The 18,553-nt window shown below is 47.3% G+C and overlaps 1 protein-coding gene across 2 annotated transcripts in view; it reads right to left on the reverse strand.

The window, feature by feature from the left end:
* Nucleotides 1–18,553, reverse strand: part of OTOG (otogelin) — a 101,051-nt gene that overhangs the window by 54,842 nt on the left and 27,656 nt on the right. For both annotated transcript variants that reach the window (XM_025357311.1, XM_025357309.1), the window contains 6 exons: nucleotides 17,408–17,600; nucleotides 15,710–15,784; nucleotides 15,434–15,477; nucleotides 13,833–13,986; nucleotides 5,423–5,530; nucleotides 399–537 (listed from right to left, as the gene is read on the reverse strand). In XM_025357311.1, coding sequence (XP_025213096.1) covers nucleotides 399–537; nucleotides 5,423–5,530; nucleotides 13,833–13,986; nucleotides 15,434–15,477; nucleotides 15,710–15,784; nucleotides 17,408–17,600 — 713 coding nt within the window. The remainder of the gene's footprint in view (nucleotides 1–398; nucleotides 538–5,422; nucleotides 5,531–13,832; nucleotides 13,987–15,433; nucleotides 15,478–15,709; nucleotides 15,785–17,407; nucleotides 17,601–18,553) is intronic.

Here is an 18,553-nt window from a genome sequence, read left to right on the forward strand (position 1 = left end):
ATTGTTACATCTATACCATGGGATCCATAAACTTTACCTTGCAGAGCTGCTGTGATATTTAAGTGAAATAATCCACAAAATATGGCCCAATAGACCCCTAGGTATATAATAAAAGCTCAAAAAGCACTGGCTCTTGCTATCATAGACAGAAAAAAGCACTGGGACTCAATACAGCAAGATTATAATGGTGAGCAGACAGGCAGTGTGGTACCTCGGGACTGGTGAACTCCATCCAGCCCTGAGCTTGCATCTCAGCACTTCTTCTAGTCTCTAGACAGCCCCAACTCAGGGCTTAGATTCCCAACCACCTAATTCTGCATCGGACTGGAGTCCAGAGCACCACGGTGCCCTGACAGGTCTGCATGGAGCCAGCTGGGCAGAAACATCTGGGAACTCACCTTGACCAGGTGCACTTTGCATGCCCCCACGAAGTCAAACGGGAGCCCATCAAATGTGCGGTAATGCCGGTCGCCATAGGCAGTGCAGGTGGAGGCGCAAGGGTGGAGGGTGCACTGGAATGAGCCCCGCTGGCACACACTGAAACACACAGGCCCAGACCAGCTCGTAGAGCACACCCATCCCATACCTGAATACTCATGACAGAGCCATTGCCTATCGAATGCACGCGCACTGTCTCCCTTGGCAAAGGGGTCAACAAACACCAACCTATAACAGGAGTCTCAAGGGCAAGATTGTGATTTCATGCAGGAGACACCAGGGCTCAGAGAGGTTACAAGACACACCAGTAAGTAATGGACCTGATATTTAACCCAGATCTATTTAACTCCAAAGTCCATACTCCCTTTACCACTCCATTCATTCACTTACCAATTCATTCAACAAATATTAGGTGCCTACCATATCCCAGGCATTATTCCAAAATTTTGTGATACATCAGTGAATAAAGCAGCAAAAAAAGAAAACCGTCTGCCTCTGGGAATGTTTATTCTAGAGGAAGAAGAGATACACTAAATAAAAAGTAATAAGGCAGTGCGAGTATGTACTATAGTGCATTAGAAGGCAATGAGTGTTATGCGAGAGCAGGATACAGGTCACTGGGAATGTGGGTGGAGTGGGTTACAATTTTAAATAGGGTGGTTGGGGCACATGTGAGTAGAGATGTAAAGGAGGTGACAGAGTTAGTTTCATGGGCATCTGGAAGAAGGTTGTTCCAAACAAAGGATACAGTCTCTCCAAAGGCTCTGGGGAACACTTGGGAGACAACATGGCTAAAATGGAGAGTGTATGGGCAAGAGAGTAGAAGAGGAATTCAGAGGGGCAATGGAGGGTCAGGTGACATGGGTCCAATAGGGCCACTATAGGAAGGTTAGCTCCTGCTAGGAATGGGAGTGGGGGGTGGGCATTGGAAGACTTGATCATGGGAATGACACTATGTGATTTATGTTCCACTCTGGCTACCGCACTGAGCCTAAGCTCAAGGGGGTCAAGGGGAAGCAGAAAGACCAGTTGAGTGGCTACTGCAGCACATCAGGGAAGAGATGATGGCAGCCTGGAGTAGGGTAACAGCAGTGGAGAGACTGAGAAGTTGTCAGATTCTGGGTGTATTACGAAGGTAAAACCAAAGGGATTTGTGGACAGGTTGGATATAGGTAGTGAGAGACAAGACACGAGGTTGACTCCAGCTTTTTTTGGCCTGAGCAACTGGAAGAACGAAGTCTTCATCAACTCAGATAGGGGAGGCTGAGGGAGAAGCAGGTTTGAAGGGGAAGATCAGATGTGCTGTTCTGGATATGTTAAGTTGAGACCTCCATTAGACATACATATGGTGATGTCAAGTAGGCAGTTGGATGTGTGAGCCTAGAGTTGAGAAGCATGGATTGGACTACAGGTAGAAATCTGGTAGTCCTCTGCCTATGGATGGGCCTTGTAGCCATGAGATTGGGTGAGTTCACTAAGAGAGTGAGTATAAATACAGAGGAGGAGGGTTCCCTTGGGTTGCTCCAATATCAAGAGGTTGGAGAAGAGGAAGAACCAATGAAGGAAGCCGAGAAGGAACAGGAAGAGAGGTCAGAGAAAAAGCAAGAGGAGGTAGTGTCCCAAAAGCCACACGAATGAAAGTATCAAGAAAGAGGGAATAATGGACAAGTGATCAACTGTGTCAAATGTTGCCCACGGGTCTAGGAAGGTGAGGACTGAGAAAGGAAAACTGGATATGGCAATATGGAAGTTACTGGTGACCTTAGTAGGAATAGTTTTGATGGAATGATGGAGAAAATGCCTGACCGAAAGGGCTTAAAAGGGAATGGGAGAACAGGAAGTTGAAACAGCAAGTATAGAAAAAGTGTTCAGGGAGTTTTGCAATAAAAGGCGAGCAGAGAAATGGAGCAGTTTCTAGGAGGTTGGAATTTTTTCAAACAATATATTTTTATGCAATAGGGATGAGCCAGTAGAGAATGTAAATTGCTTATATGGGAGAAAAGAGGGAGAGATGCTGCAGTGATGCCCTTGGGTGGGCAAGTGAGGAACTAGGACCCAGAGGACAAGTGAAGAAATTGGCTTTAGATAGGAACACGGACACTTAGTTCATCTGTTGTACAGGCAAAATACTTGGGTATAGAGCCTGGAAAGTTCTCTTCTCATGGCTTTAATTTTCTCAGGGAAATAGGAAGCAGGATCATCAGCTGAGAATGAGAGGGAAGGAGGTGTCAGGGCTTTAAGGAGAGAAGAGAAAGAGTGGAATAGTTATCTAGCGGGATGAAAGAGCAAAGGAGACCCAGGAAATACAGTCCGAGAGCCCATCAGCTTTAAGGGCCTTTTCCACCCTTCTGAGCCCATGAATTTAAAATGAGAGCTGGCAGTGGGGTTTTGCGCATCCCTCCAGTCACATTCAGCTGCATGGATGCAGGTACAAAGGAAGTAAAGGTGTGGATGTCACCAGGGTTGTGGTTTTGCCAAACAAGTAGGGCAAAGCAGGAGGAGGAAGAGAAGTGGGGCTGCATTCAAGGAAGTAATATGGTTCCGGACCACAGGTTGAGGTAAAAGGGAAGGGGAGACATTGAGGGGGTGAGAGGCAGCAGAGAGGTGGTAGGGACCATGGATGAGAAATCCCTGTGGGGTTACAGGATTGAGGAAGTCAGAGAGGGAGTGGAGTAGAAAGACAGAAGGTGAGGTGAGACTCACTGGGATATGGGCTGGGTGAGTTTTTGGGAATGGCAACATCTACATGATGACCCCTCACTCCACTAGGATGGAGAAAGATCTTTGCAAGAGAGGATGAAGAATCTGAGATGTCGGGAGATACTAGAAGCACCTCTAAATGGATACCAAAATCTCCAAGAATTAAGGAAGGAGTAGAGTTGGCAAGAGTCACAGAGCTCAGTGCCAAAATATTTGGAAGTAAAGGGGCATGACCCTGGGCTCCGTGTCTGACAGCAACAATGAGGGGTAGGCTTTCTCCAATCACGTGCCATAGACACACTCAGTCATGCACTGAGTCCATGCGGCTTCCTAAGTATGTGTATCCATCCTGTCATTCACCCACCTACATGACCTACGACTCAGCCATAAATGCATAAACGCTGGAAATACTCCCACTGTGGCTGACCATGCTGCAGACCATGGCGACATGGAACGCAGAGCTGGGAAGAGATGGGCAGCCGGGCTCCCTCCTGGTAAAGAGATCACAGCAAATGCTCAAGTCACACCAGCGCAACACATCTCCAGCACCCACCTCCCCATGGGAGAGCAGCTGGAATCTGGGCCACAGTGGCAGGTCCTTGGAGAGCAAATGTCGAGGTTTGTCCGTGTATTAGGAGGTAGAACTTTTACAACTGAGTTCAAAAGTAAAAACTTGCCCGTCTATCTCCTAGTTTTCCATGGAAGAGAGGACACCCATCCTATGGCCAGTCAGCCTCTCCTATGAAGGCAGATGCCTCTTCGAGTCAGAGTTCCAAATTCTAAATAATCCCAGCTCTTCGGCCTTGGCTCCAGACTCCTCAGCACCTCTGCCTTGGATCTGATTTATGAGCACAATGCACTCACAGGACAGGATTCAATGTAACTCAGCTATCCCCTGCCTGAGGGTGAGGGTGCTGCTACAGTGTCTGGAGTCTAGTGAAGTGATGGAAGCGAATCCATCTCAGGGCCTGAGCACCCCTGGGCAAATCCAGGCCAGCCATCCCCAGTCTCTCACCGGATGTGCCTGGCATACCTGGTCTGCTCTGGCTCACCACAGTCACAAAATCCCAAGAAAAAAAAAAAAATGAGCACACAGCCTGTGCAGAGGTCTGTGTCTTAACATTATACCCAGGGACTTCTGGGGTCAGACAGCAAGGGCTCCGACCCTACAAGTGCACTCTGATGTATCTGAGGAAACCAGTCTTGGAGCAGATGGGCTTGACCGTGACCCTGCTTCTAACACAGAAAGAAACACTATGGCCTTCCTCTAGGCCAGAGGAACAGGGTGGTTTCAATCCCAGCATGGGACAGGGACTGGGGGCCATGCTCCAGCTACCCAGATGGGTCTCTGAGATAGAACCTCTCTGAGCTTCTCTGCTGGGCCCTGGAGTTCCAGTGCCAGGGGCTTCCTGCTCACCTCAGGCCACCCCTAGCGGGTTCTCGAAATTGGAACAGTGACTGGTTTTACTCTCCAGCATCAGGGCACGTTTATAATTTCTCATCCCCTCCCCCAGCATTCTCTCTATCAGAAAGCTGAGTCTATCTACTGCCTACCCACCGCTGTGTGTCCCAGAACAGGCCCTGCAGAACCAGCCCCGAGTCTGTTTCCATAGAATCCAATCCAGGTGCACACACTCCCACATACACATACTTACATTACTAAACAAATACCCTCACACATACTTTCATACACAAGAATGTATCTATTCACAAGCAAACACAATGCACACTTACATAGATATTTACACTTACATGTGAACACAAATATGTATAGCCATTTTACACATATAGCCACACTTTTCACATACATGTGCACACATTTTTAAATGCCTCCATATGCACAAAAGTATATATAAACACACCTGTCTACATATACAAATTTCTAATTGTATATATTCACTGACATATTGAGTTTGTGAATGCCCGTCTTTTTATATACATCCATGCACATGCATGTTCACATATGCACATATGCATTTTGGATTTGCACTCACACTCGTATGTTCATATAAATATGCGAACAAATTGTCATGGTTACAAATATGCATGTATACACATTCACATACATGACTGAGCAAACATATTTATGTAAAAACAAAAATATTCCTTTGTATGCATATACTCCTATGTGTACACAAACCCCTATACCACACACAACACACAAACACACAACATGAATACAAACATAATGAAAGGGGAATGCTAGACTATACTCTTGATCATGCACCCATATCCATGCCCCCTCCCAGCAAAAAAGCAAAGCCTGCTTGGGACCCTCACTTACCAGGTATGGCAAGGAGACATCACCTGGTCCCCAGGGAAATACTCCTTCCCCTTCCAAGTGCAGGGGCACTCCTCTGGCAGGAAACATGCATCCCCGTGTCTGAGCAGACTGTAGGGACACAGTAAGCAGGCGGTCAGGAGAGCTCCCTTCCCATAGCTGCCATCTGTGGAGGACCCTGCCTCAACCTGGATGCTCGGAGGTGGCTTCCAGCATTTACCCTAGAAGAGACTGACTGTGTATTCACTGCCCATCCTGCTGCTGCCCAGTGAGGTTCAGAGGGACCTCAGTAATTGGAAAAACCAATAACGGACTAGGTCCAGCCTGAAAGTCTCTGTCATCCATCAAGAAGCGAGGTTTATCTCTACCAGCCATAGCCCTAGTGGCCAAGTGGATGCCAGCTGATCCTTAGGCACTAGTTGTATACTAATGAACAGGCCATGGATATGGGTGCTGACCCTCCTACCCAGGTTGTTCATGGAGCTCTCAGATCACAGGCCCCAAAGCTGCAGCACTGCCATCTTCTAGTCTGGTTTCCATGAAATCTGACCACTCCCAGGCCGGAGCCAAGGATGCCTCAGGGCATTTATTAAAGCTCTCAGGCCACAGCATCATGCTAGATCCAGGCATCAACAGGATACAGCCTGGGGCAGGGCTAAGAACACAAACTTTGACAATAAATAATTTTTCATTCAAATCCAGGATCTACCTGAAACAAGTTACTTAACCTTCCTATTTTATTTTTCAAAAGAATACAAGCACATGGGTTAAAGAGGTAAAAAGAAAGGGTGCTATAGGCATTATACTGAAAGGAGTCCCTTGTTAGTTGCTCCTGTATCCAGATTTTCTGCCTGGAGGCACTTTCTGGACTACAGTACAGGATGATGGAATCCAAGCACAGCACGATGTCTCACTGAGAAGAGCAGACAGAAAATGGGGTTCAGGGCTTCTGAAGTGGCCAGAACGTCCAGGTCAGGACATACAATGGAAAGGATTAAAATCAAAGTTCTAAATTAGAAATGCAAGAGCAAACTAAACCCAAAGTAAGTAGTAAAAGAAATGAAGATAAGAGTAGAAATTAGTGAAATAGAAAACAGAACAATAGAGACAAATCAATGAAACCAGATGCTGGTTCTTTGAAAAGACCAATAAAATTGACAAACTCCTGTGTAAACTGAATGATAAAAAGAGGGACAGGAATACTCAAATTACCAATATCTAGAACAAACAGAAGACAATGCTACAGACTCTACAGATAGTAAAGGGAAAATAAGAAAATATTATGTACAATGTTAAGTGAATAAATTTGACAACTTAGATGGGATGGACAAATTCCTTAAAAGACGCAAACTATAAATATTCAGCCAAGAAGGAACAGGTAAACTGAATTAGCCCAACACCTTGAAAGAAATTCAGTTTGAAGTTAAAAATCTTCCAAGACTGGTAAATTCCACCAGGCATTTAAGGAAGAAATAAATACAAGTTTTAAACAAACTCTTCCAAAAACTGAAAAGGAAAACATACTTCCCAACTCATTTTCTAAGACCAGCGTTAATCTGATACCAAAATCAGACAAAAACATTGCAAGTATGGAAAACCACAGACCATAGAATATTAAATAACACATCAGTCACAACTGGGGTTTATCCCAGGAATGTAAGACTGGTTTAAGATTTTAAAAATCAACCAATGTAATTTGCCACATTTATAAAATAAAGGGAAAATATCCTATGATACTCCAATAAATGAAATCAATTGACAGGCTTGGTGAGGTAGCTCATGCTTATAATCCCAACACTTTGGGAGGCCAAGGTGGGAGAATTATTTGAGGCCAGGAGTTCAAAACCATCCTGGCCAACATGGTGAACCCCCTTCTCTACTAAAAATACAAAAATTAGCCAGACGTGATGGCCCATGCCTGTAATCCCAGCTACTCTGGAGGTTTAGGCATAAAAGTCACTTGGACCTGGAGGTTGCAGTGAGCCAAGATCACAGCACTGTGCTCCAGTCTGGGCGACAGAGTGAGACTCTGTCTCAGAAAAAAATAAAAAATAAATAAAAAATCAATTGACAATTCAGTACCCATTTATTATTTTTTTAAAAAATTGCAGCATAATAGAAATAAAAAGAAACTTCCCTAATCTGATAAAGATCATTTGCAAAAAAAAACTACAGCAAATGTTAGAATTAACGGTAGAAGACTGACTGCTTTACCCAAAACAAGACAAAGGCAATGATTTTTACTTCCATCACTTCTATTCAAAAGTGTATTGTAAGTCCAATACAGCACAATAAGGCAATATGAGCTGTAAAAATTTAAAACAAAGAAGTAAAACTGTGTTTATTCACAGATGACACGATCACTTACTGAAATCCTAAAGAATCTGCCCAAGAAAAGCCACTAGAACTCATAAATGAATTTAGCAAGATTGCAGAATACAAGCTCAATATGTGAAAATCGACCGTATTTCTACATTGTGGCAATTAAAAAATGGAAAATTAATAAAATAATACCGTTTATAACATCAACAAAAACAGCAAATACCTATGAAACTTCAATGAAAAATGTGTAAACCTTTACATGAAAACTATGAGATATTGCTGAGAGAAGTTAATGAAGACCAATAAACAAGAAAATAATACCATATTTGTGGTTTGGAGTACTTACTGGTGCTAAGATGCCAATTCTCCCCAAATTGATCTATAAATTCAACACAGTTTCATTCAAAATCTCAGGCGCTTTTTTTTGGTAGAAATTGATAAGGTGATCCTAAATTTACTTGGAAATGCAAAGACCTAAACAACTTTTTGAAAGAAAAGTAAAAAGTTGAAGAACTCTCACTTCCTGATTTCCAGGCTTACTATAAAGCTTCATAAATCAAGAGAGTGGATACTGGCATAAAGACAGACAAATAGATCAATGGAACAGAAAATAGTTCTGAAATAGACCCACGTGTATACAGCCAATTAATTTTTCACAAAAATGCCAAAGCAATTACATGGGGAGATGAAAGTCTTTTTTAAAAAATGGGGCTACAACCACTGGATGTCCATCAAAAAATAAAATAAAATAGACCTTGACTCCATTTTGCAACATGTGTAAAATATAATAATTTTAAATAGGTCATAGGCTTAAATGTAAAAGCTAAAATCGTAAAACTGGCCAGTTGCAGTGGTTCCCACCTGTAATCTTAGCATTTTGGGAGGATTTCTTGAGGTCAGGAGTTTGAGACCAGCCTGGACAACACAGCAAAACCTCCATCTCTACAAAAAATTTAAAAAATTAGCCAGGTATAGTAGTGCACACCTGTAGTCCTAGCTAGTCAGGAGGCTGGGGCAGGAGAATCGCTTGAGCTAAGGAGTCCAAGGCTGCTGTGAGCTGCGATGGCACCACTGCACTCCTGCCTGAGCAGCAGAGCAAGACCTTGTCTGTAAAAATAATAATAATAATAAATTAATGATTTAATCCATCACATTTAACTGTAAAGCTCCTAGAAGAAAACATAGGAGAATATCTTTGCAACCTTGGGGACTAACTATAAAGAAAAAAATGATAAATTAGACATCATCAGAAATGAAGGAGATTTTTAAAAGAAAAAAATTAGACATTATCCAAATTAAAAACTTCTCATCAGGAGTTTTTAGATGCTTGAAGGCACGTTAAGTAAATAAATAGGCAAACTCACACTGGGAAAAAACATTTGCAATACATATGCCTGACAAAGGACTTGTATCTAAAATATATAAAAAATTTTTACAACTCAATCAAATGAAAAAGACCAAATTAAAAAATGGGCAAAAGACCAGAACAGACACTTCACAAAGAAAGATACACAAATGGCCAATAAGCATATGAAAAAGTACTCATAGTCATTAGGGAAATACAAATCAAAGCCATAATGAGGTAGGACCATGTACTTGCTGAAATAACAAAAATGGAGAAGACTGAAAACACCAAGTGTTAGTGAGGATGTGGAACAGCCAGATTCTCATATACTGGAAGAGGATGTGGAACAGCCGGATTCGCAAACACTGGAAGAGGATGTGGAACAGTCAGATTCTCATACACTGGAAGAGGATGTGGAACAGTCAGATTCTCAAACACTGGAAGAGGATGTGGAACAGTCAGATTCTCATACACTGGAAGAGGATGTGGAACAGTCAGATTCTCATACACTGGAAGAGGATGTGGAACAGTCAGATTCTCAAACACTGGAAGAGGATGTGGAACAGTCAGATTCTCACACTGGAAGTGTAAAATTGTCCAATCACTTTGAAAAACAGCTTGACAGTTTCTTATATAAATATGAATCTATCCTAGGACCCAGCATTTCCACCCTGAAATGTTCATCCAAAGGAAATAAATAGCAACCTTAGTCAAAATAGTCCCAAACTGAAAACAATCCAAATGTCCAACAATGTTTGAGCAGATAAATAATTGTTTTCTTTTTTGAATCTTGAAAACTTTATTGCTGAGCTAAAGAATCCAGATCCAAAAAAGTTTGTGAGTGTGTATGTGTGTGTGTTTGTATATATGTGGATCTTTTTACATAAAGTTCTAGAACAGAAATAACTACTGTATGTGACAAAAAGCCAGTGTCTGCCTAGCACTAACAGGGGTAGGATTGACTACAAAGGAGTATGAGGGAAACTTTGTTGGTGATAGAAATGTTATATATCTTAATTGTGATGATATATACATAGATGTCAAAATTCATCAAACCATACACTAAAAATAGGTACATTTTATTATATATAAAGCCTTTGCAGATAAATAATTGTGTATCCATATAATGGAATACTACTGGAATAGAAAAAAGAACACAGTACTGATAGATGCAACAATGTATATCAACCTCAAGAGTTAAGGAAAAGAAGCCAGGCCCAAATGGGTATATAGTGTATGATTCTATTTACATGAAGTTCTAGAACAGGCAGAACCTGTCTATGCTGATGTGAAGCAGAGCAATGCTGGTGGGGGCGGAACTGGCTGGAAAGGACTGACAAAAGTCTTGTATCTAGAAGAGATAAACATTATATATTCTACATTAGGGAATATATAGGGCACCAACATTAGGGAATTTTCTGAGTGACAGAAATGTTCTATATCTTCACAGGAGTGTGGGTTATAAGCAGGTATCAATTTGTCAAAGCCTAACACACGGTGTACTTAGGATCCGTGTAATTTACTGTATATAAATTATGCATCACTTCCTAAAAAAAAAAAAAAAAAAGAGTGAGGCACCAAAAGCTGACTGGAGGCTCCTTATTTAAGGAGGACCCACCATTTTGTTGAGAAATCCCCAAAATGTCAGTTTCTGTTGTGTCGTTCTATTGGCCCAGCCAATTTTCAAGAGAAGAAATCTCTTTCATCTCTGGGCTGGGAGGCAAAAGTCTCCATTTGCTGGGATTCCACTTGTTTTCACTGAATCTCCCTGTTTCCACGATGCATCTCACCCCTCCTGGTGCCTCCAAGACCAAAGTCTCTGATTTGGTTTCTCTTGATACTCTCCTTTCTCCTGCTGGATGGGGCTGGGGTAGTGGTGTGACCCCAGTGGAAGCAGTAGGGGATCTGGAGGCTGAACTCCTCCTTGCACAGACTTGCAACCCAACCTCCTGTCTCCCTCCCCCCACGCTCCCTTCTATTTATTGCTCTTGGATGAACACTTCAGGGTGAACTGCTGGGTGCTCTGGTAGATTCATGTTTATATAAGAAACTGCCAAACTATTTTGCAAAATGCATGTACAATTTGTTTCTCCTTGGCCTTCCCCTCTGGAAGGCCAGTTTCTACACATCCACCCACATTCCTTCTTCAAAAACTACTGACCTCTCCACTCTTCTCTCTTTGTCCCTTGGGATTTATACCTTTTAACCCCATTATCATTTCACTGTGGTTGTGGGAGGAAGCAGGAAAGAAAAAAAGCACGTGCTTAATTCACTACGTTTTACCTGAAGCCCCTGTAACCTTTCTAAGCCTCTTTTTTTTTAAGCTTAAAACAGGAATAATGACAGCTTCCACCGAAGGTCATTATGAGAATCTTACAGGCCTGGGCACACTGCCTATCACCTAGTAGAAACACAATACATATTGGTCTCTTGCCCCTCTCTCCCCCATAATTGCATCAGATACCAGTGAAGGGCTGGCTCACTGCCTTCCTCCTTCAGCCCCAAGCCCTGTCTCCAGCCACTCCCTGAGGGGTCTTCCCTCAGGAAGTGAACCTGGGTTTCCTCTCCAGTGGTCTCCAACCCACTGCAGCGCCCAGCGTGCCAGATACCCCAATCAGTGCTTCCACTGAGTGAGCTCATTGATTCCTCACAGCGGCCTGTTGCCCACCACCCATTACTCCCTCCTTGCCCTTAGCAGACCTGTCTGCATCTCTGAGCACCTGCTGTGTGCCCATAATGGGGAAGAGCATGCAAGGACTCAAGGCTTTGGCCTCGGTCCTCAAGGAGCCTTCAATTTGCAAAGTACCCTCTCTTTACCTTGTAGGGGACCTTCTCACTCCAGGTACCCCTCAGGGAGGTTATTTGCAAATGCATGGGATCCAGATGAGAAGAAACAATGCTATCTGCTCACATAGTGTTTACTCTGTGCCATTTTACAAATGAAGGAACTGAGATTCAGGGTAATTAATTAACTCAGTCAGGAAGTGGTAGAGCCAGGGTTCAAGCCTGACTCCAGAGTCTGTGCTCATTGTGCCTCACTGCCTAGTGGCCCCAGGGCCCTTGGCTCAGACCCCAGATGCAAAGAAATATAGAGGTGCACAGACAGCCACAGACCGTTCTTTGGAGATTCTTAGATACATTATGGAGAAGGGCATGGCGGCCGGACAGTCGGAACTCTCATACACAGAGGTGATCATGGTTACCAAGGGTCCTGGGTAGGGATTGTTAAGGATGGTTGGGCATCTTTGGGAGCCCTATCCCAGCAAGAGGATGCTCCAGGATGGTAGGAAATGCCTGCCCTTCCCTTACAAATTGAGACTGTACCAATTTCACCTTGATAAGCCCCTGAGGCATGTGTGTAAGCTCCTTAGAGAGCCTTTGATACAGCACACAATGGGTCATCGGCCAAACTGAGCCCAGAGTCTGGTCTCCCAGTCTCCATTCCGGCCCCCCTTCCACTGTGCCTCTGTGGCCTTGCCACCACTCTTGGCAGTGAGTGACCCTCGGTTCCTGACCGCAGACACCCTGGCTTTTCCTGACCTCAGGCTGAGAGGCAGGCTGTGCACACAGGATGGTGTCACAAGGGGCCTTCAGTGACAAAGATACTCCTCACATGCCACTCTGCGGCCCAAGTGGCAGCAGGTGGTTTGGCCTAGGGTCGCTTGCAGGTTCTCTTTCAGGCACTCTTGCCTGAAAGGGGCAGGCTCACAACCCACATTAAGATCTCTGCGTAGGGGACCAGATCCTGGACCTCATGTGCTCTGGGCCAGCGACTGGGCTTGGAGTAAGGAGATTTGGGTTTGAGTCGTGGTTATTTGAGCACCACTTCCCTAAACCCTTCCCCTGGCCTCAATTTCTTCATCTGCAAAATGGGAATCATGATCCTCCCTACCTCTTTATCATGGATGCTCTGAGACTGAAGGAGTAACATCAAAGTGTCTTAGAAGCAGTAAAACTCCAACTGACTGTCCCCTTCCCTTCCTACCCTAGAAGCCCTGACCTCCATCTCATTTTCCTTGGCTGCCAGGCCTGGGCCACAACTCCCAGGCCACTAATCTCTGCATAGGCTGAAGGGCACAGTCTGGTGTTGCCGAGGCATGGGATGAGGTGCCAGCTGTCTTCTCAGCCCAGACCTGGGAATGAGAATGGGCAGAGCTGGGTGCAGGCCCTGGGCCACCTCAGTGTACACAGCCCACGCAAGGCATGCCCACAGAGCCTGACTCATGCAGCTCTCACAGCTTTAATGGCAGGGTTTTGGGGACCTGGGAATGAGACAGTTTTCTCTGGGTGGGGTCTTCTTTTTTGAGTATTTTAGGGGCACCACCCTCCTCCTGAGGTCTCTGATCACAACTGTGCAGAGGAAGAAGTTGAGAGCTGAACCTGGGTTTCCTCTCCAGTGGTCTCCAACCCACTGCAGCACCCAGCGTGCCAGATACCCCACTCAGTGCTTCCACTGAATGAGCTCATTGATTCCTCACAGCAGCCTGTTACGGTGGCAGGCGTGATGATGGTTCCATTTCACAGATGAGCGGCCAGGGCTCTCTCCTCCAGGTCACACTCCAGGCTGGATCACCAGCCCCTCTTCTTTCCCAGACTCCTCTCTGGCCATTATGGCTGTGGCTGGCCAGCCCGGGCCAGTGCCTTCCTACAAGGCCATGTGAAATTTTCCCTGCCCCTACTCCACCCTGTGACCCTTGGTTCTGCCAGCCTTCAGAGTTGCGGGCCCACGACACCATGGGTACCTACCCATGGGGACAGGCGCAGCCCGAGAGGCAGGGGCCACGGGCTGACACGCTCAGGTTCAGCAGCTGCTGCTCACACGTCCTCTCCCTGCTCAGCTCCAGGTCTGTGTGCAGGTCGCTGCAGTTCACGAAGACCTGGCCTGCTGGGCAGGCAGCAGCTGGAAGAGAAGAAGATGGGAGCGGAGGCCCTGGGGCCTCTGTATGGGCTTCTGGGCTACAGGGACAGCAGCGGGAGGATGAAGGGAAAGATGGGCTCAGAAGCCTCCTCCCGCCCTGGCTGCTGCTGGACATTGCTTGGTTTCCCAGGTACGCCTCACAGAGGGAGGGATGGATCTGTGCTGTCTGTCACACAATGGGACCACGGTCCCCAGGACCCATCGCTGCACATCCCCCATACCAGGTTGCTCCAGGCGCTTCCCCTGCATCATTATATTGAATCCTGCAACAACTCTAGGAAGTAGTATCGTCTCCCATTTTTCCAAATAAAGGAGTGAGGCCACTTCTCCTCCTCCCCAAAGTCATCATAAAGTGAGAAGTGCCCCAGAGGGACAAGGAGAGGGGCTAGAAAGAGGATGACCAGTCTGGCAGGGGGGCCAGAGGACTCTGAATGACAAAGACAGTCACAGTCCTTTTACCACTATTTCTGTGACATGAACGCACCCTCTCTCCCTGAGCCGTCAGTAAGATCTGCCCTGCACATTCATACTGTGTGAGTGATCTTTTTTATGAAAATTAATAAAACGGAGCTGAGTTCCATGCCCAGACTGGGATGAACCAGAGAGAAAGGCATAGGCACAGGAGGTGAGATAAAAGTTCCAAAGAGCCAGAAATCCAAAGCCAGAAGTGACCAAAGGAAAAGCGCTTCCAGGATTATGCACAAAACACGGGGAGGATGCAGGAATCCAGGTTATATGCCAAAGAGGAAATGAAGGCCCAGAGAAGTAAAGTGGGTTGCCCAGGCTGTACAGTAAGTGAGTGCTGGGGAAGATGTGGACCCAGGCTGGATGATTCCGGAGGCCCTGTTCCTAACCACCTACTGTATGATTATTCTCCGATCCCTTCCTCTATCCCAGGAAGCCCTCCCTGAATGCTCCAGCCCCCAGGCCCTACCCCACCTCCCAGCCTCTCAAAGGTTGACCCCCGACTGTTCCACCCCATCCCTATCTCTGTTGCCTAGGAGAGTCTCAAAAGCCCAGGCTGTCCTGCCCACCTCTGTGACCCCACACCCAGCACTGTCCTGGGCAGAGTCCACCTCAGTAGATACATGACAGCTCAGACAGAGAAAATTGGGACCCAAAGGAAGTCAAGAAACTGCCCAGATACTCAACGTGGTTGCCCCAGGTGGTTGCCCTGAAGGAAGACAAAGTCTCTGCCTCTCCTCTGCAAGCAGCAGGGACAGCCACTAGGGTTGGGCTGAGGCTGGGACAGGGTTTCAGGTGCCACGCGCCAAACTGGAGTCTTTGCCAAGAGGGCAAGGAATACAGAAGTCCCAGTGTAGGGCGAAACCTGGAGTGGGCTCGCGACAGCCTGATCAGTGCTCCACTCCCCACTCTCTTTCACCATGTGGAGCCCCCAGAAGGGCCTCACCCCTCCAGCCACCCTTACCTGGGGCTCTGCTATCACAGCTCATGACTCCATCTTTGCAGTGGCTGCAGAGAGAGAGAGAGGCCCTGGGGTTAGCTGACTGAGTCACTGCAGGATCCAGACACCCCATGTCACTGCACTCGGGTCACTGCAGAGTTCAGACAGACATCCTCACTCACTTCCCCCTCCCTGCACAGAGCAGGGCTGGGTGTCCCTTCACAGACTCAGCTGCACTGTCTTTAGTCAGCAGCCTCCCTTTAAAGAGAGGACAAGAAGACTGCTACCTACGGAGCTCACCAATGGCCCAGGGATGGGATGTCACTGTCTCCGGGGGAATAGTCCACTCCCTGGAAGTGGCAGGAGCACTGGTTCCTATAAAAAAATGGGAGCGAAGCAAGGTGAGCAGGCTCAGGAGCTGGGGCAGGGACTGCCAAGGACAGGGACCCCACCTTCAGCCAACCAGGGGCATAAGGACACAGGGAAAAGTAATGGTATCTACAGTGACATGTGACACATCTCCAGCGAGCGGAAAAGCCAGTCTGGCACCAGGGATAGAGGTCACGGATGGGTCCCAGATTCAAGCTTTGACAAGGACAGTCACTGGTCTCCAGACACTCCTGCAGTCAGCCTCATTTGGACTGAGGAAGGGAGGGGCAGTAAGAACAGGAGCACAGCTCCTGAGCCCAAGCCATGTCAGGAACGGGGCAGATATTCAGCTGGTGCTGCCTCCTGGCGCAGGTGTCCTGGTTACTCACGCCCAGCATCTATTCCAGTTGCTCAGTGCTGTACTGGTTGTTAAGTACATTGACCTCTGGCCAGGGACACCCAGCCAGGCCCTCCGCATATATTATCTCATTGATTCTTTGCAGCGATTCAATGAGGTAGGGATTCTTATGCTGTCTTGCTTCTTTTGTGCAGGTCATCTAAGGGCAAAGGCTGTTTCCTCCTCACACAGCTCCCACAGAACCTGCCGATTACAGGCATGTGCAGGTCTTGGAGCACGGCAGTGAGTCACGGACGGGACGCCGGAACTCCCCAGCTCCAGTGCTGCTCAACAACCACCTCCCTCTCCCTACGTAAGCCACACAGACCCCCTTTGTTGGCAACACTCAACATCAAGGGGTGAGAGCCGCCAGGGACATGTCTGGATCTCAAGGGAGGATTCTGTAGTTTGGGAAGGCCTATGAGTGATTCCTATTTACCCTAAAGGGGCCTCTCTCCAGCCCTGCCACCATTTGAAGACCACCAATTGAATATGTATCATTTTACAGATGGAGAAACAGAGGCCTGGAGGGGACCAAGGACCTTGCCAGTCACCCCAGGATGATATGGGGTTGCTGCCTCCCACTATCCTCCTCCTGCTCTGCCCTCCAGCCACACTGAGAACAAGCTGAGCCTTGGGCCACCCCCTCTTCCTGGAGCCCCCTTCCTCACTCTCTCAGGTCTCTGCTCAGACCTCACCTCAACAGAAAGGCTTTGCTTCCAGGCCTACCTCAATTAACACACCAGGAACGGGACTCCCTGCTCTTACTCTGCCTTACTTGGCTCAACACCTCTTGTTGCCACCTGTCCATTAAGTGTCTGTTCATTTATGTGTCTGTCTTGCAACCCTAGAATGTGAGCTCCATGAGGGCTGAACTCTGCTTGGTTCATTGCTGAATTCCCAAGTCCTAGAAATGTCTGGAACATACCGGAAAGTAAATAGATTCTGTGGAAGGAGAGGGGAATGAGGAGAGAGAGGGCCCTTGGGCTCTGTGGGGTTGTTGTGTCTTGTGACGAAGCTGCTAGAATGGCCCAAAGGCCAAGGCTGAGGAGAGATCTGGGAGGCAGGCCCCAAGAAGGCAGCCCAACCACCTTACCCACCAAGGTCTGGCCTGCAACCGTGAGGGAAAGCAGGGACACGAGAAGCCCAGCCAGGTTCCCCAGTCTCAGATGCCCTGGAGTCCCCCAGCCTCACCTGCCCACCCAACTCAGAGGTCAAGCTGGCCCACTCACCGGGGGACACAGAGGTCAGCCTGGGTGTCCAGATAGGTGTCCGGTGGGCAAGCACAGCCCTCCACACACTCGTCCCTGCTCAGGTCATCGCCACCATCAACCCCACAGGCCTCAGGGCTGGCCAGGTCCTGGCAGGTTTGTCCACAAAGGGCCACGCAGGGGCTATACTCCTTGGTGGCCTCACAGGACAATGCTGCAGTGGGGGGAGAGAGACATGCTTTGTCTCCCTCATCCCCACAGTTGTGTGGAGTGGGGCTGTCATTCTGATGAGGAGAATGGAGATCCAGAGAAGTTAAGACATTTGTCTGAGGTCACACAGCAGGTCAAGGTCAGAGGCGGGCTCTGAACCCAGATCTGACTCCAGAGTCCCACTGCCTACCAATACGCTGGAATGGCAAAGCAGCGGGTGGGCCCTTCTACAAAGTTCAGCCTGGAAGACCACTGGCAGGTTCTTTTCTCCAAAAGGCATTCCTCTGAGGTAGTGATATTGGGGAAGGGGTGGAGATTACCACCCGCTAAGGCCCTGCACCCACCCCTGTAACTCACGCATAGACACACGCACGAGCCCAGGTGTGTGGACACACACACACGCTCCCACCCCCTCACTCCCCTGGCTGTGTCACACACAGGTTGTGGAAGTCAACCGTGCTCCCTCTAGCAGCCTGTTTTGCTCCCTTTGTCCCAAGACTCAGGACTGCCCTCTCCTTGTGTGGCCACCGTCCCGCTCCTCCCAGAGTCTCCTACACTCTGTGGGATCCAGTAGATCCACTGAGACCATCAAGTTCAGCTGTTCTCAACCCAGGCTGCACATCAAAGCCACCTGGGGAGCTTCTGAAGATGCTGATGCCTGGGCCCCACTGCCAGATATGTTGTCTTCATTGATACTCCATGTGGCCCAAATGTGTGAATCTTTTGAAAGTTCCTGTGGTAACTCTAATATGCAGCCAGGGTTAAGAACCAGTGGGCCTGTCCAATCCCTTCTGGGGAAACTTTGGTTCAGAGAGAATCAGGGCTCTGCCCGGGGACACACCGCAAGTCACCTGCAGGGCTAGAACAGAACTCAGGCCTCCTGACTCCCAGTACAGTGCCTTTTTCGTTTATTCAACAAACATTTGCTAAAAGCTTACTGAGAGTCAGGCTTTGTGC

This window comes from Theropithecus gelada, chromosome 14 (genome assembly GCF_003255815.1).
Source record: "Theropithecus gelada isolate Dixy chromosome 14, Tgel_1.0, whole genome shotgun sequence".
Taxonomy (NCBI): Eukaryota; Metazoa; Chordata; class Mammalia; order Primates; family Cercopithecidae; genus Theropithecus; species Theropithecus gelada.